This window comes from Thunnus maccoyii, chromosome 10 (genome assembly GCF_910596095.1).
Source record: "Thunnus maccoyii chromosome 10, fThuMac1.1, whole genome shotgun sequence".
Taxonomy (NCBI): Eukaryota; Metazoa; Chordata; class Actinopteri; order Scombriformes; family Scombridae; genus Thunnus; species Thunnus maccoyii.
The window spans coordinates 20,426,548-20,451,252 of record NC_056542.1 but is presented as its reverse complement, the minus strand read 5'-3'; the positions used below and the strand labels follow the sequence as shown (position 1 = coordinate 20,451,252).

The window sequence follows — 24,705 nt, the reverse complement described above, 5'->3', positions numbered from 1 at the left end:
CTAGAAAATGCCAGTGCAGACTATAGACAGGATACTCTCTACTGGGGCGGTGGGAGCCAGAGGGTGGGGTGATTTGAGATGTTTGTGTGTGTGTGTGTGTGTGTATGTGTGTGTGTGTGTGTGTCGGAGTACCAAAATAGCATTTAGGAGAGAAACGGAATCAGTTATTTGACTTCAGAGTTCAGGGACCATGGGGGTGTCACCGCAGATCCAAACTGCTGCTGGAGATACAAAATAAAGTGTGAGAGACACTCACACACACGGGGGGAGCCAGCGCTGAGCATTCCTGGCATTACAGCCCGCTGACAAACAATCCTAACTTTATCCAGTGCGCCGGGCCAACTGAATGGTTGCAGTGTGTAGAGTTTACCCACTGAGGGGGGCAGTGCCCAGCCCGATACTCCACTCTGTCCCCATCCAAACACAGTAATGTCTGAGGTGGAACAACTCAGTGTATCATCCTCGTCCTATAATCAATATGCCCCTGTCCTTTATTTACTAAAATCACAAAGCAAACCCTTATCGGAAATCTTATAATCTTGTGTTTTTGAGAGTAAGCAATATTTTTTTTGTTTTGGTCTCATCTTGGCCCTTAGATTCCTGCACTAAAACACAATCATAAATTCTGCCAGAAACATAAGCACAAATGTCTGCTTCTATAAATAAAAAAGGTTCTGTCAGCAAGGATTAAAAAGATTCAAAAGCATGAAATAACATCCGCCTCATACGACTATAAAAGTGATAAATGAGAACATAACAGCTCACCACCCTCCGCTCCACGGCAAAGATCAAGATCAAACTATAGCTTGTTATTTTACCACTACACACTCACACAGACACACAAGATTAAACACTACACTGTACTATACGCTATTGTTGTCTCATGCAATGACAAACGTTATGTACGTGAGTTTGAAAGTTCATTCTTGAACTTGGAAAAAGCAGCTCTCAAAACAATCTCAACACAAGGTCCATTAGTAGCAGTCCTGGAGCTTTTGATCGTATTACCCCATCCTCCTGGGTTTAGCCTAGTTGTCATGGAATTACCTCTTCACTAAACACACAACTTTTCCAAAACCAAAAAACACAAGCAAAAGTGTGAGGAATGCATCAAACAGTCTTTATCTTCTCTATGGTGGCCTAAGCTGCAAACATTAGCATCCCTGGCTAACTAGCTTACTACCTAGAGTAGTGAGCCTGCGCTATTTCCAAAGGCAAGTGTCATGTTATTAGCTAAGTACATTATTTTGTGGGGTCATAAAGTACATTAGAAAAATGCCTGTTTAGGACGGTTTAGACTATAGCAGTTCCTGCCAAACCTGAGACTGTCCTCCCAAGAGAAACGACAGAACTGGTTTCAGTAAGTTTCCGAAACAGCATGTTCAAGTGACAAAGCCCACTAGCAATCGTGGTAATTATGAGGGAGAAAACAAGGAAATCAGGTGACGTTATTTTTGAGCAACAAAGTCTGTGAAAGAAGGAGTCAATACATCCATGGTAGGGGGTTGGGGGTAGATAGATGCCTCAACAAAACATCGGACTGTAAAACAGGAAAACACTGTTTCCCGTTTCCAACCGCAAATAAACACTGTTTAAATTCTTTGACCACAATCATCGCCTACCCTTAATCGTGTGGTTCTTATTGTGACCATGGCGATGGTCCCCTAAGGAAGTACTAATTTGTCAATTTGTTGTCCGTGTTGACTCAAAAGCTGAGAATGGAAGTTTATTCCTGATCTTCTGTTTCCAAGGCCAAGAATGAACTTTTCATCTTTTTTCAATCTTTTGAACAACATGGAAGAGAAATCCTTAGAGTGCTATAAAAATAGAAATACAACATTTACCGTAAGGAAGATGATGTGGTATGATCAAAAGCTCCAGAGCAGTAATCAAATGCACCTTGTGGCAACATTAGCCAAATTTCCATCCAAATATATCACAAATTTCAACCAAATTTCAACCACTTCTGTTGAGCTCTTCAAGGTGAACATTTGGTAGCACAAATTTTCCAAGTACCTGTCAACTCAAAGGATGGAAAACCATGTGGAAAATGTGATGGAAATATGATATTTCTCTTTGTTTTATGTATTAATTTGAGAAAGTAACGTTACAATCCTCACAGATCTGATGTTTTTGCCTGCTTTTTGTTTAAGTCACATGCTTCATGTATGTCATGATTTATCTGTCGAGTCTGTCTCCTTTGCCCTTTGTCACATTTATTTTTCGTTTATACACCAACTTTTCCACTTTAGGCAAGCATTAAATATTTATTGTAATATTTCAACTTTTTTTTTTTAAATATTTGGGTGTTTCCACTCTCTACTCAAATTGAAAACAGTATTTCCTTCACGGGATATATCTTGAAAAGTGATCTGAAGGACTTTTCATGAGTTGATGGGCTCCAGTGATGGTTGCCATGTGAAATCCTCCTCCTCCTGGACGTCATGTGGAGCCCATCATCAAGGCCTCTTTCACTGATGTCCTCCTTTCTGCATTCCTGGAACAAGACAGGGAGTGTAATGTTGAGAGAAGGGCTTGGTTGTGCTCTTCAACACTTGTGGAGGGAGGATTGTTGTAGATCTCCATGTCGGGTTTTCGGGAGACGGGCAATGGTGGTGACTCATGTGCGAGGACCTAGGTCCAATCTGATGTGGGTTTGTTTACTCAGGGCCCAGTAAAAGTCCAAGATTCGAGTTTTCCACATGTTTCAGAGCTGCTCTTCACCCCCGCTGCTGTCTGGCTGCTCAACCCCCACAATCTGCCTCCTGCTGCGAATGACTGGGGTTATTGGCCACTAGTTCACTGAGCACATCGGCTTGATCTGGTTATAATAAATCCGTGGCTTTATGTTGATATTAATCTAAGCGAAATCATAAAATGCTCCATGTCTTGATGGTGGTCCAAGGCCATTTGAGAACTTCTGAGGATGGCAATTTCCCACTGAGAAACCAACATTTCTGTCAAACTGCATTTGTCTCTGTCTGAAACCGTGATCAGATGGAAAATGAGGCCTCATCAAAACACATAAATCAGTGATTTGTTTTGCCAGTTTATGTTTCACTTCTGAAATATATGCTTCTTGCTCCAAACCCTGTCCCTCTGCAGTACGCATCAACATCAACCATCAGGAAACTGTCAAAAAGACTATGGCAGCCTCAACCAAACTCTTCACTTGCGCTTTTTCTTCTATTTCATACAAAACTGTAAAAATGTCACAGTGCTGTTATAAAATTCAGAGAAATTACATGGCCTTCTGTGCTAACAGATTTTGATATATTATTGTTTACACTGCTGACAGACTGTCTTTTGTGCGGTTTTTAAAAATCAAAATATAAAAATGCATCCATGTTCACTACAGGCTATAAATGTCATTAACTGGCAGTAAAAGTCAAGAGAAGAATTGATTCCAGGTGCCTCTCAAGAATCCCATAATCCACTTGAATCAAATTTAAAAAGAAATAACAAGATAATGAAACCAAATCAGATGTGTTGGGAAATATATTTCTGATGGCATACAAAAATGATTCCCAAGATAAAACTGTTTCTGGTCTCTAGCAAGAACACAATGGGTTTTCCAATTAATTACTCGAGTGAATATCCAAGCATTAAACCATGCTTGTTAAACCGTCAGAGGGAGTGAGTTGTGAGCGTGTAATTACCATTGTGAGCTCCAGCTGTTTTGTTGATCATTTTAATTCTTCTCAGTCCGTTTTTATAGCGAGATATAAAACGGAGCAGTTCCTTTTCTCATGAAATCATTTTGTCTGTCCACCAAGAGTTTATTGTTCAAAGATGTGGCGTAGGCCGGGCGACCTAAGGAAGACGTTAAAAAACTTTTCCTTCATGTGATAGCTTCAGTAACTTATCATTAACTGTTATTTCAAATACCTAGCTGAGGATGTATTTTCTTATTAATAAAACAATTATATAGTTCAGATCTTCAGAGCGGGATGTTGACTTTGGTCAGTCCGTTGTGGACTTTGGCCAGTTCATTTTCCATACACTGGTTTTTATCCTGACCGGCTGAAAGTGTATGACCAGTATAAACGTGCGGATTTGGAACAACCTGCCTCATCCACTTATGTCAACCTACATCGGACACAAGCCTCTACTTTTCCAGAGGGTAAAATTATAAAATTTGGACATTGTACAGAAAGGACAAGGAGCACATGAGGTTTCAGTGTTCTCCAGCCTTCTAGTCTTTGCCAGCCTATTTAAAGCAATGGTTCAACATTTTGCTTATTTGCTTTCTTTCAGAGAGTTAGACGATAAAATTGATACCACTCTCATATCTGTCCAGTACATATAAGACTAGAGCCAGCAGCTTGTTAGCTTAGCTTACCATAAAGAAAGAAACTGGAGAGTGACTGAAATTTAAGAAGTTTTACGGGGGGTCATGTGGCGGACTTATTCTTGGCTGTAAGCAATAATTGTGTGAGGTCTTGCCATCATCGTGAGGTTGCCAAGAAAAAAGTTACTGCTCAGTCCAGCACATGGCCCATCATAAAACCGCAACTTGTTGATTATAAACTTTATATATATTTGTTTGTATACCAAATAAAGAGACGTGTTAAATAGTGAGCTTTATAGGTGCTGGTAGGTGGAGGAGTCTTTGTGCTAAACTATGCTACGCTAAGCTAATCAGCTTCATATTAACATAGCTCCATATTGACTAGACAGATGTGAGAGTGGTCTTGATCAAATAAAATGGCAAACTGTTGCTTTAAATAGAGATTTCTAGTCTTTCTCCTACAATTTTTTCTTTGTTATTTTATTTTAATGGGAAATTGACAGAATCAGTATGGAGTTGTTGTTTTTTCTCTAAATTTATGGAGCCACTACTGAACTTTCTTGCAGTATTTCTCTACTGTACCAAATTCAGACCTGGAAAAGTTACAAGTGAGAGCTGCGTCACTGTCTTCCAAATCTACAGTAAAGACTGCAACACCTGTTAACTTCAGATAGGGTTACAGAGGAGCAAATATCCCTGCTCAAGTATGGCAGCCAGTTGTAACCTTTGGCTTTCACCCGAGTGATGTAACACAATAACCTGGTTTCCACAGCTCTTTGGGCACGGATATAATTAATGATTTGATTGGATAACATCGCTTTTCCTCATCTTCATAATCTTTCTGTTTTCCTCTGTTTAGTCCTTCTCCTCTCGAGGAAGGACAGATATCCTCAAGACAGATCTCCTCTTGAGGAAAGACAGATGTCCTAGATGTCCATTTCTATGGATAATTCAGGTAGATATTCTCTAGTCAGGGTTGCATAAAGCAAGCTAGAACTCAGCAGTCAAAAATAACATAAAGTGAAAAAAAAATAGAGCAAAATGACTTTGATGTTTTAATAGAGCATACATTGATGTCATGTGATTTTTCAGGAAGGAAGTGGGAGCAGATGAGTTACGGGGTCCTGTCCTCAGAGACACCTCCTCTGCTTAGAGACTTTTTTACTTCCTGGACCCCACATACACAGAGGGTGTCTGTGTGCTGTCAGCGAACCAAAACAGAAACAAATAGACACATCATCTGTCTCCCACCTCCCCCAAAAGACACAGAAACACACCCACAGCATGCATTCACTCTCTCTAACACACACACACAGTCATTAGTATATAGCCTGACATCATCACTGGAGACCTCCTGGTCATGACATCACCCACGCATTAACAAGTCTGCTTGTGTTGACCTTGGGGTGACCTCCAAGGCCATCAGAAGGGGTTTTTTTTTCATCGGAGCTCTTGGACAGGATTCACCCGTTTCCTTTGGGTTGTTGCAGTCTCATGTGGTAGTAATAAATCCACCACAAACCTGAAACAAACACAGCTGAAAGATGTTTGGATAGCCCCTCATGCTAGGTTTTTTTTTCTTCCCATAAGCTGATTTTCTTTCTTTTGAATGTTTATTTTTGTTTTGTTCCCGATTTAACTGTTTTCAGCTCCTCCCACACGGTTCCAGCTGAGGGAAGAAATGTATAGTAAATGGTCAACTTGCAGACAAGTAGTGTATGTAATAGTGTGATCTGTCTTTTTTTGTGGGGTGGGGGCAAAAATCTAGAGTTAACATAGCAATAGGTAAAATCTGAATTTAAAATGGCTGACAGTCACACACATTTCTTAAAGTCCTCCTGCACTCAAAAATCTGTTTTTCTTCTTGTTCCTTCAGTTGGATGTCTGAGCTTCACTGTGATGAATGATGTATGTGCAAAGTTTGACACCAGAAGGCTATTTTCAGATTTATCTACTCGAGGAATGTTTCTCTACACTCTCCAAAAATTTGAGTGTACATATAAACGCGATTTATGACATCACAAATTGTTTTAGGCCAATCGCGGTCCAGTAAACAACTTACACAACAATGATGTGGAAACTTGAAGCCTCCAGTGCACAAACACTGAGATTGGACTTTACAATGAAGTAGGAGACATCTTGTCAAGCAGTTACACTTTTGAAACTAAAAATATTTGATTCTGGATTTTTCAGTAAGGGAGAGAGAATTTTTAATGAGGTAATTGAACTTTTTTTGTGGAAAAACCATATTAGACCCAAATTATTATTCCGAGTATTTTGTCTGGAGGGGATTTTTTTTAACATGGCTTAAATGATCTAATTAATCAGTAACATTAATTATTTGTTAACTGACTGTTCTCAGTTTGAGCTAGTTTTAAACTACAGCAGTTGGTTACTATGTTTGATCAGTTTATTAAAAATATTTATTATTAAAAATATAAAAAGTTGTGTTAAGAGTTTTCGAATCAACCCAGCCAGGTAATACTGATAAACTGTAGCTAGCAGACAAAATACATTACATGTGTCAGAACCCATTTTGAAAACAGCTCAAAATACATTTCTGTCCACTGAAGCTTGTTCACATCTATTTTGGTTCCTACAGTGTTTGAATCTGTTCCCTTAGACCACACCACTGATAGGATACTGGTGGTAAAATGTTGGCCACTGGGACTAAAAAATATACTAATTTGATTTAGTTTTGCTCTCCCAAAAAATTGGGGGACATGTGAGAGACAGATTTGAAAAAAGGTAAAAAATTGATGCAGTAGAGGCTGAGATATTTGGGCAACCATTAGATCCTACAATTCCCATAATGCAACTTGATGGTCTTCCTGTCTGGTAATGGCCAATGACTTCCAGACCCTATAACACTGCTACAGTTGAACAAACTGTGGCCAGAGCTGATGAGCAAGAAGTGAGACAGACCTCAGTCTAACCTGAGAGGTGTGAGGAAGTGTTACGGTTCACACAGCAGTTAATTCACCCACATTACTGCTGAGGTTTGAGTCCTGTCACAAGGTTCAGTTGGTAAAGCTGTATCCTTTCACGAGTGCATTACTTGCTTTTTGCTTCACAGGAAGAAATAAATATACTGCAAATATTTTCACTCTTGTAATTCTGGAGTCTGGTTTCCATTTGGCTTCATGTCATTTGACTGTGTTGTTGTCTATTACATGAGCCATACTGGTGACCGATATTTCAGAGCTCCCCTGAATACCAGGTTGTAATTTAAGCTAAAACAAACCTTACAAGACGTGTGGATTTAGTAGTTACAGTTTTTGAATGAAGACATAAAAGCAGAGGCTTGACGTTATTGACGCATGAAATTGCAGCGTTCTTTTTTTTTGAGCCGCTCTCCCATTCATGACAGGCTGATTTGGTTGTTTATTTTGATGGATTTATCCCTCTGTGCCTCAAGCCAAAGAGGTTATGCACTTGTTTGTCAGCATAAAGCTGAGGCTCAAGCACAAGCGGAGAGAGCTCTGAGATCAAATCGCAGCCTTGGGAAGAACCACAGGATCTTTTTGCAGACACACTATACAAATGACTCAGTGTCTGTCCACTGTGCCAGTGTGTAATTGACGGTTGTGGATAAGTTATAGTACATATTTTACATATCCCTTTCCAGCTTTATGTGCCTTTAAAGGCATCACTGATGTATTGTTTGGCTATAGGGTAAATCATTTCCTCTGTCTCATTTCCTCATAATCTGCAGTTCGGGTGACATACAATAACGGTACTTTTGTCGTTTCCAAAGCAAGTCAGGAGTTGGGTTAGACATCCTTTACTCAGTGCATAATTCAGATTTAGTTTGGTTAGTCATTTAGTTATTTTGGTTGGATTGTGTCTAACGGTGGCACCACCGGTTATTTTGGTCAAACATAGTCTAAAGGTGGCACCACCAAAACAGTTTTGGATATGGCAGATTTGGCGTGTGTGTGTGTGTGTGGCAGTAAATAGAGACTTAGAGACAGCTGAAGGTACAACGATGTCCTTAAAGTCTTTGGGTGGTCCAACCTCTACGGGAAGGTTTCAGCCTACTTTCTTGCGAGCGCCAACACCAAACAGTGGTCATTATTAGCAGAGAAACCAACCCCACCAGGCTGGGAATACCTTCCTGCCAACTGCAGATGTGCAGAACGTCTAAACAATTCTCCCACTCTGTTTTGACATGCTCTATTACAGGTTCTGCATCCTACACCAGATACAGAAAAAAATTGACAGCTAAATGAAATCATTCATTTTCTGGTCTGATGTCATCCAAAAATTGCCATAATTGCCCAGGCCTGGCGTCTCTGGTCTGTGACTGGCAGAGACACCAACTCTGGGCGAGGTGCACAGAGAGGAAAGTAAGACTGCTGGATGTTCCCTGTTGGATCTGCATTAACTCTTTGTCTGTTAAAACATGTGGGACGTACGGTGAGAGAATGCAGGACCACTTTCCTCTGTCTGCTTGGAAAGCTCGACCGACACAGTAGTACGCCTTTAACTTTCTACCGCAGTCAGATGCAAAGACAAGATAGGACTTGATGTGGTCAGAACCCGAGAGACTAATGACAGACTCTCAAACCTGGCAGCAGAAGCTCAGGGTGCTTCGGTGCAGCGTATGGGAATGCACACAGATGCAGTTATGTAACCATATAGAGCCTGAGCGCCCCCAGGAAACCAGACTGAGGAGAGATTCATCGACTTCGCAAAAAAACAGAAACCTGCTCCTTTCTGCAAAACCATTTCAACTGTCTCAAAGGATACAAATATTTCTTTTCCATGTCTGCTGTTGTGTGTGTACATCTGAGATGGAGACACAAATTATTTACTTAACCCTAAATTATATTAGATTAGACGTACTTTATTGTGCCAGAGGGAAAGTTTGACTTGGGCAATAGTGCTGCACACAGCAGTAATCAACTTCAACTACAATACTTTGCCAACAGAACAGTACAATGATACACCAAGGACACAATAATAAATAAGCATACAGCAAAATAAAAAAGATATGTAAAATATTGCACATGCTTTGTGATATAAAAGATTTCATTCTTCCAGTTCATCGTTTTGATTATGTAGCCTGCAACTTTATTGCTTTGGTTCACTCTTACCACTCTCCTGCATGCCATTTCTAGATGCAGACAGCTGTTTTCAGCAAACAAGCTATAAAAATCTGCAGTATGTTACCTGCCAAGCATCAAACCAAACGCCTCACCAACAATGTTAGTGACTGGCTGGTAAATATAGTTGAGCACTTAACAGATAAAGAGACAGATATCTTGCGCAGGAGTTGGTGAAAACCAAACCAGAGCTGTTGCTATATGTCTGCTGGATGTAAAAATAGGCAACTATTTGTTTGCCATATCAACTTAAAAGATGATCATATGTTGTGTTTATAGCTTGTTCTGCTGCCCTAAAGTGCCCCAAAAATCCGTTTTTGCAGGTTTAAAGTATCAAAAGTAAAAGTGCTCATCATGCAGCAGAATGGACTCCATATTATTATAGATTATATTACTAGATTATTATTACTGATACACACATGTGTGAGTATCATTTTACTGCTGTTGTTGGTTTGTTTGTATATATTAATGTCATAATCTATAAAGGCCTTAATCATAAATTAATCACGTGTTTGTGTGTAAAATTGTAATATGAAACATTAGTTGTCAAATAAATGCAGTGGTGTAAAATCTGCAATATTTGCCTCTGAAATAATGCAATAATTATAATATAATTAAATAATTAGAATGTAGAAGCTGAAATAGCATGATATGGGAATACTCAAGTAATGTACAAGTACCTAAAAACTGCACTTAAGCAGAGTAATTGAATTGTTTTCCACAATGGCTCCTTTGTAACTGCAAATAGATTGAGGGAAAACCAGTAAGTCGGAATATTTTTCATTTTGCATTCACGTCATCAGTGCTTCTTAAAAAAACTTTCTTCCGTGCATTAGCCTAAATTAAGGTGGAACAAGGTGTACTTACGCAGAGTTCTTTTCTTAAGAGTGAAGAGATCAGACAGTTTGGGAAAGAGGTCAGAGGTTGCAGCAGCTCTTTTTCTTCATCCTCTGCTTTTCCTACCCAGAGCCCCAAGCTGAAGGGTTTAGTACACAGTGTTAGAGGATGTTGCGGGCTGATCTTGATCACTGGTTCTTCCTCTTGGCCTGCTTCCCCTCTTACCTCACGGTGACCTGTCCCACTTCTCGAGTTGGCACCTGCCAGACAAAGTGCTGTCTTCAGGGAGGGAGGCAGGGACGGGTTACACACTCAGCCTGTTGTGTAAGAACGGTGTAAAGAGATAATACTCTTTGCTCAAGACAAGCTCTTAACCTGTACTTTCACCTGCCGTCATTAACACAGTTATCTTCAAATCCCTGCACAAAAGAACAAGACTGTCACAGTTTGCTCTCAGATTATTGGGATATGCTTCATCTTTTAGGGATTTAAATCTGAATACAGTGTTGTACAGAAAAACAAGAACACTTACACTTTACCTTTAGGGCAGACATTTAACTTTTCCAGCCAATACTGCTCTGTAATGATATACAATTAAGTTAGAGCATTGCTGTCTACATAAACTGTGTCCATATAAAATGTTGGGTATGCGTACATTTCTAGACAGAGAATCCAAACCAATTAAAACCTGACGTCTTTACCCCACTTATATTTGATATAACTTCAGTAACAAACTGTTGGAACTTGTCCTTCACGGCCTCGCTTTCCACAGCTCTACACACATCCAGCAGCAGGAACGTCTCTGAGATTTGAACTGTAGCAAGGCTCAGTTCCCGATGGACTGGGGGAGTAAAAGCTTAATGCCTTAAAGTTCTGGGAGCATGTTTCCCCAGAAAAGATATTTCCTATGAAAACAGTCTGTAAGTGATTGCTTCCAAGAAGTTGTCAGAGATGAGATATAAACACATTTTTACTAGCATACAAAAGGACCTTGTCAAAAGCACTTGCTGGAGTATTCTCAAGTCATTTCATTCTCTGAATGTTTGTTTAACTGACCTCAGCTAACTCACTGTATACACCACAGGATTCAAAGGAGGACTGACCAGCAGAGACTAGTGCAATTAAAGGCTCAAGACATTTTAAAATAATATCATTCCAGTTCAATATTATCACTTCAAACACTGAGTGTCTCTGCGTTTCTTGGAAAACAGCTCCACAGTGTCAATATTCATACTTTTACACTAAATCTTTCTGCAGTCAAGTTCCTTGAAAAGAAAAAGAAAAAAGAAAAGAAAAAGGTGGGCTACATTATTTAAAAAGCTCTCCAGAGTCTGCACTACACAGTTTTTTTTCTAATTTGCACAAAGCTTCCTCTAAAACTATAGGGTGCACCAGAGATGGCCTTGAAAAAACACAAAAGCTGGTACAAGGTCAGTTGTTTCAAAAGAGAAATAAGAAATGAATTCTCATAAAAGGGTCTGATAAGTTGGTTTGTGGAGTTACCTGGACTGTAAAGTTACACAATAGCACCATCTGGTGGTTGTAACTCATAAACAAATCCAGATACAGTTTTTTTTTTTTTTTGTAAGTGAAAGTGAAAATCTCTATTCTGCTTTTCCGCATCTGCAAAGACTCTAAACATAAAAATGCAGACGATCGTTTTAGTTCAAACGTGGTGGAGTTGTGGGTGAAGTAATACATATGTAGTAAACTGTGATCCAGGGTCAAGTCGCTCTTTGGCACAGAAGCAGCTGGCGCTGGTGTGCAAATAACTGGAGTGCACACTGCGCCCTGCCTTCAATTTGGAAAGATTAATCATTAGACAGTGACCTGGTTTGAGTTGAGAACCAACATCTTACACACACACACACACACACACACACACACACACACACTTGTGATATAATGCAGCCAAAAATACAGATAAATATGGACAGAATATGGAGCCGCCAATAAAATTATAAAATAAAAAAAGCTCAAAGTTAAATTTGGCTGCTTGGATCGTGCATATGAGGACGCATTTTAAATGTCTGAAACACAGTTTAAATGACTTTGAATGAATCATCTCATATTGTAGATTTGTGTTGTCCCATGTGTCTACTACAGTGTCTATATTTTTAGTTGTTGTCACGTGTCGTGGTGGTCAGCTGGGCTCCTGCAGCAGGACACGCCTCTGGGCTGAATGGAGTGCGCCGTGCGTAAAGTCCGATCTGCAGCGGATCCAAACTTTTTATTTCATTTCTCGGTTTTTATTGAGTATCCAATCGACGTTATTCTTTCGCGCAAAGCCGATTAAATGCAGCGATGACGCGAGAGGAAGATCTCATCCGGATTGCAAAAAAACTGGACAAGATGGTGTCTAGAAATAACACGGTGAGATTGTATTTTGACACCCACAGGTGGCGCGTTGTCCTGCCACCTCGTGCCGCGCAGAAGGCCCGTTAATGTCTCCTCTGAAAATGACGTTTTTGGTTTCCTACAGGTTTATGAAGGGGATATGTTTGATTTCCACTGAGTCAGAGTATTTGTAAAGTCTGCACAATTGTAACATGAGCCTGAGTGTACGGTGACAAATGGTCAACAGGTGTTTGGCGCGGGTTTGTATAGATCCCGCTTGCAGAACGTTTTAGTACCCAAGTGTGCTGCGTGTTATGGGTCAAGATTTGTCAACTTCTCGGCTGCTTTTTGCAAATCGTTTGCTGGTTGTCATATTAAACAGTAACTCACGTACACAGCAGAAAGTAAACAACGCGGCCTGTGGGCAAGGTCGTGTGTGTTTGTGTGTGTGTGTGTGTGTGTTGTGACTGAATCTGCAACCAGGATGTTGTTTCATGGCGCCCTCGCACAGTTACAGTGCCGTAAATGATAACGCGTTAGTTCATAAAAACGTATGAAAACTTGGCCCATGATCAGAATAAAGCAGACAGATACAGAAAACCTCATGGAATGCTTAATTTGATTTATTATTTGGTTTTATTTAAGAGTATTTTTGTCTAATTTGCAGATGAAAAATACAGAAGTGAAACTGTTACTGATTACTTAGTTTTTGGTTTCCTTTTAAAATGTTCAAAATTGCATGCAACTAATTCTGTATGTAACTCCGTTATTACACATCTATGTATAAATATGTTTGGCAGATTTAAGGATTTAGAGGTGAAAAGTCTAAATAACGTGCTGTGACTTCGTGTGTGCAGGAAGGTGCCATGGACCTGCTGAGGGAACTGAAAGGATTCAATATGACACTGAAACTTCTCCAGGTAGACTCTCTCTCTCTCTCTTACACACACACACACACACACACACACATACACACAATATATATATTCAACAGGAGTGCATTATATTTGGTTAGTGTACAGTTTTAACATTGTTAGTAGGAAGCGCCTCACATCAGCATGTGAATTAAATGAATGATTACTGAAGCTTAAATAGTATATATTTATGTATGTGTTTTAGGAAACAAGGATCGGCATGTCGGTGAATGGTATCAGGAAGCACTGCACAGATGAGGAAGTCATTGCTTTGGCAAAAGTCCTCATTAAAGACTGGAAAAGACTTCTGGGTACTTAACTTTGTAGATACATGATTTATCAAGCAGTTAAAGGGGACCTATTATGCTTTTCCTTATTTTCAGTCATATATATATAATGTTACAATGTCAGATGTTTATATTAAATGTGGCCATAGTGTCAAATAATGAAGTAAACATATGTAAAAGTAATCCTTGTGAGCAAAAAGCACCAGCTTCAGACTGCTCTGAAAGCTCGGTTTCCAACGGTTTTTTCTACTTTCAGCCCGAGCTGATGTCAACTTGTGACGGATTTCTTTATATGGTCATCTGCCACAGGCACAGCGGAAGGTCACTGCTCCACTCCGCTAACATTATGGCGTTTTTCATTGTTTTGGGGGTAGTCACGCCGAGCCATGACTTGAGTCGAGCTGGCACGCTGTGAGTGTTTTTCCATTACACGGCAGGCAAAGAAAATAAGTTGTTTACCTGTTGGAGTTGTGCTGGTCGTCTGCAGCTCCTCATCAAACATCATCATCACTGTGGCTGTTTCTGCTTTTACTATTTCTCCCTTATTTCTAACTGATCTGCTGAGCTAACAGCTACAAATATCTCCATATGTTGTTGTGTCGACCAGTTTTTAACGCCTCTAAACGGAGCTCTGCTAATTTGTTGAGGAACATGTTTTATTTCCTGTAAATTCTTCACAATAAAAGTCTCCTGTTATTTAGTAATTTAAAGCTTTTAAGCTTTTAATTTGGAGCAGTAAAGCAGGAAATGTTGGGTTTGCATCAGCAGTGACTTAACATGACTCTGATATGGCTGCCCCTCGGCAGGCTTCTGGAAAGCTGGCCAATCAGAACAGAGTAGGCTCATTTGGGGGGCGCATTAAAGAGACAGGAGCTAAAACTGCCTGTTAAGAGACAGGCTGAACTGTGGGGCTGCATAAAGGGCCAGTAAAAGATAAATAGGTTTTTTTGAACTGTGAATAATGCAAAGCTACTCAACTGGAGTCCCAGAATAAAAATATAGAGCTGGAAATGAACATAATAGGTCCCCTTTAAATAGTCATTTGTACAATAAATACATCAGTGAGCTGCATGATTTGCTGATATGATTCTCCCCCCCCCCTCCCCCCCCCCCCCCCCCCCCACACACACACAGACTCTGGCCATTCTCACACTGACAAAACAGCCGAAATGAAGAATGGTGTTGACTCCAGCAAAACAGCAGCATCTCCGAACAGATCACCCTCTGAGACGCAGAGCAGGTCAGTGCTTTCCCATTTGCTGCACAGACCCACAGGGGTTAGTGTGGCCTGATTGCTTTAGGGGAAACTCTGGGTCAAATGGTGAGATGTTTATGAAAGAAAGTGTCAGGATGTTTCAGTGCTGCAATTCTTGTAGCCTACCCAGCAGTGAGCTAATAATTATTTTAAAATGATGTAATTTCATGTAAACACATTTGTTTGTTTATTTCCCATGGGGACTTTAGAAAAAGAATCACCACTCTCTTTTAATTCTTCTCTTTTTCATTTCCTGTATTGAATCAATTAGAGATGCAGGTTGCACTGTTTATACCTCTCATGTATTGGGGTAACATTCAAGCCACAGTGGTAAAAATCAGTCTCACTGAAAGATAATTACCCGGTGATGTTTGAAAAACTCAGAGGGTCGTTAAACAAAACTCTCTGCTGTTTTGAAGGTATTTCCAGGATCCTCAAAGGCTCCTCTAACCATCTGGATAAGATAAGATATTCCATCCGCTGAACAATACAAAAGATTTTTAATCCATTTCTCAAGTTGTCACTGTTTCCTGTCCATCTTTGTTTGGATTGAGAGTCACAACTTGGGAGGACCTTCTTTTATCTTCTTTTGTCCTTCAGAGAAAAACGTGCTCAGCTCTGTGACTCGAATGTAACACTAATGCTGATACAGGAAAGGCACAAGGTTGTATCCCCCCCCCCCAAAAAAAAGGACTCAGAGAAAATATAAAAGAAGCAAATTTCAAGGTGTTTTGGTTTTATTGAAAAAAGTCAATGTCAAGAGTAGGCCAATGTCTTGAATTACCGAGGATTTTACTCAGCACCAAGAACAGATAGAAAAGAACCAAAATCAATAAAGACGTCAGACTGTCAGCTAACTCAGTTAAAACAGATGGTTCTGTTGTGAGCACTTGGGTATTACTGTGATCAAATTAGGACATCTGAAATTTACCTTAAAGTCATTTCTGTTCTGGAGGCCGAGATTTGGCAAATTTTCAAAGTCATTTTCAAGGCAGATATGTTTACAAGTGCAGAAACAGGATATTTCTAAAGAGGCTATGAAAGTGGTTATATGCTTTAATGTGGAGTCACTTGAAGTGCTTCATTCTCTTCTAAGTTGACAAAAAACATAATATATGTTTTCTGTCTCTTGAACAGAGGCCAAAATGAAACTTCCTTTGTTTCTGTTAGTCACAGGAGACTGGACGTCAAGCCGAAACACAATTTAGATCCTGACAAAAAACACTCCGATAAAAACAGAAAAGAAAAACACGACGACGAGCACAAAAACAAAAAGAGACACGCAGACGACCCCAGGGATGAAAAGCACCTGGATGGAAATGAAAAGCAGGGGCAAGAAATCAGAAAAGAGAAGCATTTAGAAGAAGCCAAAAAGCCAAGAACTGGAGAGGATCCCCAGCTGGAAATAGATAAGAAACAGAAGCATGACCTTCAGAGTGAGAGACACAAGCCAGAACCAAGGAAAGAAAGATCACTGGAGGAACCAAAAAAGATAAAACAGGTGGAAGAACTCAGAAAGGAGAAACACCTTGAGGAGGGCAAGAAGCACTGCTATGCAGATGACATGAAGAAGGACAAACACAGAGAAGAGAGCAGACACAAGAGGCCGATAAACACACCGCGACCACCGAGTGAGCCCCAGAGAGACAAACCGACAGACGCTCACAAACCAATATTTGAAAGGTGAGAAAGGTGGAGGCCCAAAACTTGATTAGATCAATAAGACCCTGCAGAGGTTCAGATTGAATTCTTCATTTCAGGAGAGGAGTCTTGGACAGCAGTGTTCTTTATCCCACCCGGTTCCCCTCCCCTCCTCGACCTGCTCGGCCTCCCCTCCCAGTCAAACGCCCCTCTGTGGACGTGAAAAAAGACAGGTCGGGACACTTGCACCGCATGAGCTGAAGAGCATGATAGACTGACATGTTCCTGCTGATAGTGCATGACACAACAGTTTCTGAGTTACTCATATGAACTGACATTTGTTCCCACAGTGTGTTTACTGGACACAAGGGCTAACCGGATACTCGCTGTGCATGGTGCATGCTGTGATGGGTCGTTCAGGTGTGTGAGGATTTTGTATTTGTTTGAACCGCATGCTGCATCGTCTGGGCTTCTTGATGTGATCTTGACTCTGATCTGTCCTGTTGTGACATTTGTTCAGGAGGGACAGTAAAGATTCTTCCTCTGGACATCCTCGTCCTCACGCTCCTCGGTCCGCCTCTCCCCCGACGAGGCGACCTTCGCTGGAAGTAAAGAAAGAGAGGTCAGGCATGTTTATGGTTACGTGCACGGATGTTTGTGAATGATGGCGGAGTGAGTTTAGACTCAAATGTTGATTTTCACATCAGGAAAGTTCCACCGGACTCCAACGCTCCGATTGCACCCCTTTCTCTTCATCCTCCACCACCAAGGTCAGGGTCTGCATGCTGCATCACAGTATTTGCTGATAATATTCACTCATCGTGAAGTGATTCAACTCAAAAAGGTGTCTTTGCATTTAGAAAAGAGCCTCCAGACCCCAACGCTCCTCTTCCTCCACTCCCGTTTCATCTTCACCCTCCTCCTGCGCCAAAGCGGACATCCCTGGATGGGAAAAAGGAAAGGTGTGGATCAGAGGAGTTTCTCATTACAAACTGCATGTAGTCACTGTTTTGGAGGAATATTTTGGAAAAAAAAGGTCTGAAATTTCATTTGGACATTTCTTCTCTGCTTTGAATCCTTGTGTTGTTTGCCACAACAGGAAGGAGTCATCAGACTCTAAACCCCCTTCACAGAAGAAGACGTCAGATCACGTGAAGAAAGACAGGTCCGGGATCTGGGAATTATTTTGTCTTTTGTTCATCCTTGAAAAGTGACTTTGCTGTTGCAAACATGTGATGCATGTTAGAGACACGGAAATTAGTAGCACAGTTATTTAATGTGTCGTGCTTCTAGAAAAACTTTATTTTCACTTGGCTACAAAGGAAAGACCACATAATAAGGATTGGGACTGTTGTTGAGCCAAAAAAGTCTTGAATTTTGGTTAATTTGAACCATTTTGACATATTTTTGCACTAAAGGAGAAGCTTTTTGGCCTTTTTGGTTTTTGTGACATATTATTTGGAGCCCCTGGATAGTCACATCTTTAGCTCAACTGACTGTGAAAAGAACAAAGCTTGTGTTGGTTCCAAGACTGTTTTCTTCTTGCAGGAAAGACTCATCGGATAGCAAAGTGTCTAAAAAACACTCAGTGGAAGCCAAGAAAGAAAGGTTGGAGAGTCATAAGTGTGAAGCTCCTTTGGAACAGGTCTTTGTTGGTTTTTAGTGCCTGAGGAAGTGTGCCTTACTTTACTGTCACTGTCCATTGCTGGATTTGTTACAGAATCATACAAATGTTTCCTTTTGTCAGGAAAGATTCGTCTGACTCTAAGCCGCCACTTCCCAAAAAGCCCAGTTTGGATGGCAAAAAAGAAAAACACAGGTGTGCAGGAGCAGGAAAATAAATGATTCCACTCTACAATATATTTTAATCTGCACTGCTTCATATCTGACATAACCCCAAGTGTGTGTTTTTAGCCATGCTAGCAGCGTGGCTCTGGGGATTGCTGTGTTGGTCTGTTAAGTGAAATTTCTTGACCACAATTTGGTACATATCTTCAGTCATAATCTCTCCCCTGATTATTTTGGTGATCCTCAGACTCACAGAGCCGCTAACATGGCTGTCGACTCTTAGCTTTGTCTCAGCTCTGTTGCTCTCTTGTTGCAGGAAGGACTCCTGTGACTCGAAGGCTGGTCAACCCGTGAAACGTCATTCAACTGACTCCAAACCTGACAGGTAGGACTGGTATGAACTGCTTTATATCTCATTCATAATTGTAAAGTAATTTGTAACAAACTTTGGTGATGAAAACTTATTTACTGAAAATGTCATAATATTTAGGCGGGAATCCACCGATTCAAAGAAAAGCAGCTCACCTCCAGCAAAGAAGCTAGCAGGTGAAAGGTAACAGAGCAACATTTTTCACACAACTACAAGTTTCACAGCTTTTTTAAAATGGATAACATACAATAATAATGTTGACTTTGTGTTATAGGAGAGAGTCTCATGGCTCTAAGACCTCTCAGCCTGCACCTCCACAGAGGAAGCCCTCAACTGACAGCAATGAAAGGTATTTTAGTATAAAAATATCACCTACTTTTTTAGCTAAGTCATTTTCTTAAATATAAGATTAATGCTGATTGTTTTGAGTAGGGAACAAGTGAATTTTATCTTCCAGTGTTTGAAAAAACTTCAAATACAAGCTATACTAAATGTAACTTAAAACAAGTTGTAATTCTGTGCAGCCTTACAGTGTGTTGCAGTGACAACATTAATTTTGTAAATACTCTCATATCAAAACATGGTCTCAGTGGGAATATTTCACAGCGCTGTTTGGCAACACTCAGTTCAAAGCAACATTCCTGCACTTAAGCTGCACTAATCAATATTTTGATGGTAAATTATTACCAGACTGCAGATACTCTCAGTTCAACAGATTATTGCCTTTCAGTTCAGTCTTATGGCTTTATGGCCCACAACTTCACAAGTTCACAATCTCCCTGCCCTTATCAACCTCGTCTCTAGCAGCAGGCAGCTGTTTTCAGTGAAAACGCTCTGATAAACCCACTGTACACTATCTGCCCAGCACAAACAACAGATGGGCAAAGTTAGAGACCACTTGGTGAACATAGTGGAGCATTGAGCTCCTCGAGAGCCAGATATTTTTCTCAGGAGTTGGTGGAGAACAAAACAGAGCTAAAAGGAGAGCAAAAATTTGACTTATACAAATCCAAATGAATATTTATGTTATTCAGTCTCTGCTGGATGTGTAAATAGACAATTATTTGCTAACATGTCATTTTTATAGTTTTATTTATTAAGATTTAATATCATTGTAAAAATGTTTTCAATAATCTTCAGTAAATTCTATGCTGATCCAGAAAAAGATAGACATGGTGCTCTGGTATGTCCTTTTCTCCAGAAAGAGCAAAACTGATGCAGCTAAAACTCCCACCACCCCGACCAGCCCCATGTCGCCTGGCTTCAGCTCTGCCGGGGGTCCGCTGTCGCCTCACCTGGCGACTGGAGACTCCATCAGAGACAAATGCATCGAGATGATAGCAGCTGCCCTGCGCACAGACAGTGAGGCTTAAATTACACTCCATCACAGCAGCTAACGTCTCTATATGCTCACTTAAACAGATTCAATAAAGAACACACATGAATATCACTGCAGCGTGCAGATTAACATGAATGTTTCTTTTTTCTCACAGACGACTACAGAGACTTTGGAACTAACTGTGACAGCATGGCGGCAGAGATTGAAGATCATATCCTTCAGTGTAGTTAAATATTTGCAGTGATTGTTGGTTTGACAAATGGAAAGCATCCCATTTGACATTATTAGTATCATCAGATACACAGTGGAATGAATTCTTCCTTGACTTTGTGGTTGCACTTATCTACCAGGAGATTAAGGCCACTGATATGAAATATAAGAACAGAGTGCGCAGCCGCATCAGCAACTTAAAGGACCCAAAGAACCCTGGGCTTCGCAGAAACGTCCTCGCAGGGAGCATCGAGTTAAGCCGCATCGCCACCATGTCTGCTGAGGTATAGTGTGCTGAAACACCTTTCATGTTGCTGTAGAGAGTAATACAACTCAATTATCTTCCCATCACACTTGCTGTCTTCTAGCTCATCCTAATTCCGCCTTTCTGACATTTCAGTTCTGCTTTCATCCTTTCTTACTTGACTCCGTCCCTTCTGCTCCTTTTTTCTTACATCTCTGTCTGTATGTAGGAAATGGCCAGCGACGAGCTGAAACAGCTGAGGAACGTTCTCACCCAGGAAGCCATCAGGGAGCACCAGATGGCCAAAACTGGTGGCACCACCACTGACCTGCTGCAGTGCGGCAAGTGCAAGAAGAAGAACTGCACCTACAACCAGGTACATACACACATTCAGTGACAGAGTGGTAGCTGGTATTTTCAGTCAGGTTAGACAGTGGGAATAAAATAAATTGGTTTTTATTCTGGATTTCGAGAGTAATTAATCTGTAATATGTAGAATTTTTAAAATCTCTTCATATGCTTGTTGCTCTCAGCAGTCAAAGAGAGGCCAATGGTCAGAAGTGCAAAAGGAAAACAAGAAATGTATTTATTTTGTTAAGATTTTTGTTAAGAAGTATATTTTTAGGGCTGTACGATGCAAAGACTGGTCAGTTTATTAACACTGATTCGAGAGTTTAGTAAATAATCCTTAATTAAGTAATTAGATATAATTGTAATGTTCTGCTCATAGCTTACAAAGCTCCCTGTGTGTGTGTGTGTGTGTGTGTGTGTGTGTGTGTGTTCTAGGTGCAGACACGCAGTGCTGATGAGCCAATGACCACATTTTGTCTGTGTAATGAGTGTGGTAACCGCTGGAAGGTAAGTCTCCTCCTCCTTCACCTTGAGCTCAATATGATGTCTTTGTTCTAAGTTTTATCTTGATGTCTGATGCTTTTGTAATCTTTTTTCTAAATTTCAGTTCTGCTGATGCCTTCCAGGTGAAACCACAATTATTTTTGAGCATTTTGAACTTCATATTTTCTATAATGGGAGGGAAGGGAGTTCATAAATGATTGCAGCTAGTGATTTTTTTTTTTTAGAAATAGTTATATTCTTACACTTTTTACTTGAATTTCTGAGATTTTTAAGCATGTGCTAATAATCAAGGTTTTCTTTATATGGAATTGAAGCCTGAACATGAATGTCAGTTCAATGACTGAGTCATGAAATCAACCCATTTGGAACACATCAATAATAATCACGGTGCTGTCATGATGGAAAGACTATCATAATCCAGTTCATATGCTGTGTCATATTATAGCCGTTCACTTTGTATATATCAAATTCCAATAAACTGCATACATTATCAATATGATGTTGATATGATATGATATTATATGATGTCATGTTTTTAAACAATTTTGACAATCAGTCAGATTACGTTATAGTTTGCATCTAAGTATAGTTTTTTAAATTATTTTTTCAATATTGTTTTTGTCAATGTATTTGGGCACAATTAGTGGGAGTTATTTGATTATTTGCATTCTTATCAGTATCTAGTTTTACAAAATGATTCCAATAAGAACATAGAGACCGAAAATGAACCGAGAAAATACACACACACACAAAAATTGCATTGCAAAGATTGCAAGACATACAACTGGTATATTAATTACTATAAATTAATCTGTGGTATTAATCATTTTGCACAGATAAATATACATCAAAAGAAAAAATGTATATGTTGCACCACTGTAAACACACAGTAGATGGCAACAATGCATCGTGCCGCCAAACACAGGCAGCATCAGTTCCCACAATTAAATATTTTTTTCCTCAGGTTACCAACCACAAATTAGATGCTTCTTGTTAGTGCCGGTCCAACAGGCTGGTGAAGCCAGAGGGAAGTGCTGCTGAACACTAAACGTGACAGTATTAAAGCCGTTCAGCAGCATTCAACAATACAAACCTCTTTCCTGAACACTGTTGAATCTTATATTTACATGTTTACTCAAGCGTTGTGTCTTGAGCAATGTGCAAATGATACTCCCTCAATCATGTTTTTCTATTTAAAATCGTATATAAAATGTAGTGAGCATTTAAGAAATATGGTCTGTATGTCAGATGAAAAGAAAGAAAAGGAAAAATCTTCCCTGCCGCCCTCTCGCTGAGTATCCACCATCTGGTTTCCTGTGCATTGAAACCACATTCATTTACTTCTTCTGCATCATTTCCACCATTAAAAGTCTTCTGCTGATGTGCAGGCAGAGCTTAGAGAGCATCAACACTGGCTCTGTTATTCTATATATTGGCATTGGTGTCATCATCATCATTCCTCCTTCATCCTGAAATCTGAATGCAAGCAGGAAAAAAGTCACCTGACATTCGACTTGAACTCAACAGATACACGCACAATAAATCAAATATGAATTTCAAAGAAATCAAACCATATTGCCAAAAGAAATTCTCACACAAGCAAGTAAGATAGATAACATGTGCGAAGCCCAAATCTTTGCTCTGTAATCATTTGTTAACGGACTCTGCAACATATTTTCACTTTGTGGCAGCTGCTCTGCTCTGTGACCTCTCTGTCCCCGACAGTTGGTGAATAATGATGTGAGAAAATGAAAGCTGTTGAAACAATTATACTCTGAATACTCTATTCCAAATGAATAATGCTCTCAAAAAATTGCCAGATCAAATATGCACAATTTTAAATCATTCATTATGTTGTTTCAACTTGTCTTTTAATAAAAGTTGAGAGCTTTTTTTTTTGCATGCTTTCATTATTATCAGCTTTTTTAGCCTCATTATTAGCTTTCTCAAAAGTAATGATAGAGAAGACAAAATCTACATGTCTTTTGTGCGGATGTTGCGCCTTGTAGCTTGGAGGCAATCAGTCCGATCAGTGTCACTTCCGTCAAACTTTAATCTACACTCTATTATAGAAAAACTAAGTTGTATCTGTGAAACAGTCTCCAAAACTCCAGATTGATAAAAATCCATGTATGCCGATGATCTGTCGGTTTTGTTTCTTTGTTAAACAGTTAATGCCATCTTCAAATAACTGTCTGCAAATGTTAAGATGAAAATTGAGTATTTGAGGATCAAAAGACAATATCTGAAGTCTTAAAATTCACCAGTGGAGGTCGAAATAAACGGCTATGGACACAATAACAATACTCCTGCAATACATACTCTCTTTGTGAAGCCGATAATTTTATTTTTTGTTAAGATCATGTCAGAAGAATTCATGTAGCTCAAAGGTTTTGTTGGCTTTCGTTATATTGTAAGTTGTTACTATTCTGTGTGTGCACTGTTACAGGACTGAGACATGAGACGCTTGTGAGTGAGTGTTTTATTTTTCTCTGACATGACCTTTAATATGAATCTATACATATGTGGCGTGACATGCCATGTCAAGAAAATTTAAAGACACGCTGCGATGTAAAACTCAGTGCAGATGTTACAGGCTCTCTTGAGAACATGTGTGCCAATCCATCACTGTCAACCATGTGCAGGCATCATCCAATCAGATAACTCCATTGGCTTGAAAGAAACCAGACCTCAGGAGTTAAACTGACTGTCAGTCAGAATGAATTTATTTCATTTAACAGCTGAGCATTTTGGCATAATTACATCTCTGTTAGAAGAAAAGCAGGCTGTGCTGGAATATTTCAATGTTAGGCATGTCTTAATGGCAGGTTAAATACTGCATAAAACAATCTACTTTGTCTTGAAAAGCTTAAATGTGAAAAGCATAGTCTCTTTGATTTTGTGAATATATTCATACCAGTTGTGACCATCTGGCTTACATGGCTCACACTGTTTGTATTCCTAAGCTTGTTATCATCAACTTGTGTGCTCTCTTTTGTTTCTCTACAGTGTTATGATGAGTCTGAACCTCTCAGCACTCCTGTTCTAGCTGCATGCAGCCTCTCTATAAATGGAAATAAATGTGACTTGGTAGGCATGCAGTGTCACCTACGTATAACATCATCACTCAGGGGATTAAATGCACCAAACACTCCAACCTTAGACTACAAATGTGCTAAAGGATTGGGCACACTGTAACTTACACACTACATTATTGTGAAGAGGATAC

General features: G+C 39.8%; 1 protein-coding gene and 1 long non-coding RNA gene across 4 annotated transcripts; one reads left to right on the top strand and one right to left on the bottom strand.

Annotated features, from left to right (window-relative positions):
• Positions 1–5,398: 5,398 nt before the first annotated feature.
• On the bottom strand, positions 5,399–10,649 carry LOC121906224. The gene is made up of 3 exons (XR_006098578.1): positions 10,462–10,649; positions 10,267–10,375; positions 5,399–5,960 (listed from the first exon to the last, which is right to left on the bottom strand). It is a non-coding gene; the product is annotated as an uncharacterized LOC121906224 (long non-coding RNA).
• A 1,588-nt stretch (positions 10,650–12,237) lies between these two features.
• Positions 12,238–21,970, top strand: tcea3 (transcription elongation factor A (SII), 3). 3 transcript variants are annotated; one of them, XM_042425007.1, is made up of 21 exons: positions 12,238–12,609; positions 13,431–13,493; positions 13,693–13,798; positions 14,909–15,014; positions 16,200–16,712; positions 16,790–16,903; positions 17,191–17,292; positions 17,378–17,440; positions 17,531–17,632; positions 17,770–17,835; positions 18,219–18,278; positions 18,418–18,489; positions 18,775–18,843; positions 18,949–19,011; positions 19,103–19,177; positions 20,030–20,190; positions 20,322–20,378; positions 20,507–20,661; positions 20,851–20,997; positions 21,408–21,479; positions 21,580–21,970. In XM_042425007.1, exons 1-21 carry the CDS (start codon positions 12,541–12,543, stop codon positions 21,586–21,588), a joined length of 2,244 nt encoding a protein of 747 aa, XP_042280941.1. In that variant the 5' UTR covers positions 12,238–12,540; the 3' UTR covers positions 21,589–21,970. The 3 variants fall into 3 exon arrangements, with proteins under 3 accessions (XP_042280941.1, XP_042280943.1, XP_042280942.1); XM_042425008.1 differs by lacking the exons at positions 12,238–12,609; positions 13,431–13,493; positions 16,200–16,712; positions 16,790–16,903 and adding an exon at positions 17,021–17,090 and having other exon boundaries at positions 13,710–13,798; XM_042425009.1 differs by lacking the exons at positions 16,200–16,712; positions 16,790–16,903; positions 17,191–17,292; ... (2 more) ...; positions 17,770–17,835; positions 18,219–18,278 and having other exon boundaries at positions 12,354–12,609.
• The last annotated feature ends 2,735 nt before the right edge of the window (positions 21,971–24,705 follow it).

Coding starts and splice junctions, on each gene's coding strand:
- tcea3 (XM_042425007.1), top strand. CDS start 12,541: ATGACGCGAGAGGAAGATCTCATCCGGATTGCAAAAAAACTGGACAAG. Junction 19,012..19,102: donor AAGAAGCTAGCAGGTGAAAG/GTAACAGAGCAA, acceptor TTTGTGTTATAG/GAGAGAGTCTCATGGCTCTA. Junction 20,662..20,850: donor TCGCCACCATGTCTGCTGAG/GTATAGTGTGCT, acceptor GTCTGTATGTAG/GAAATGGCCAGCGACGAGCT.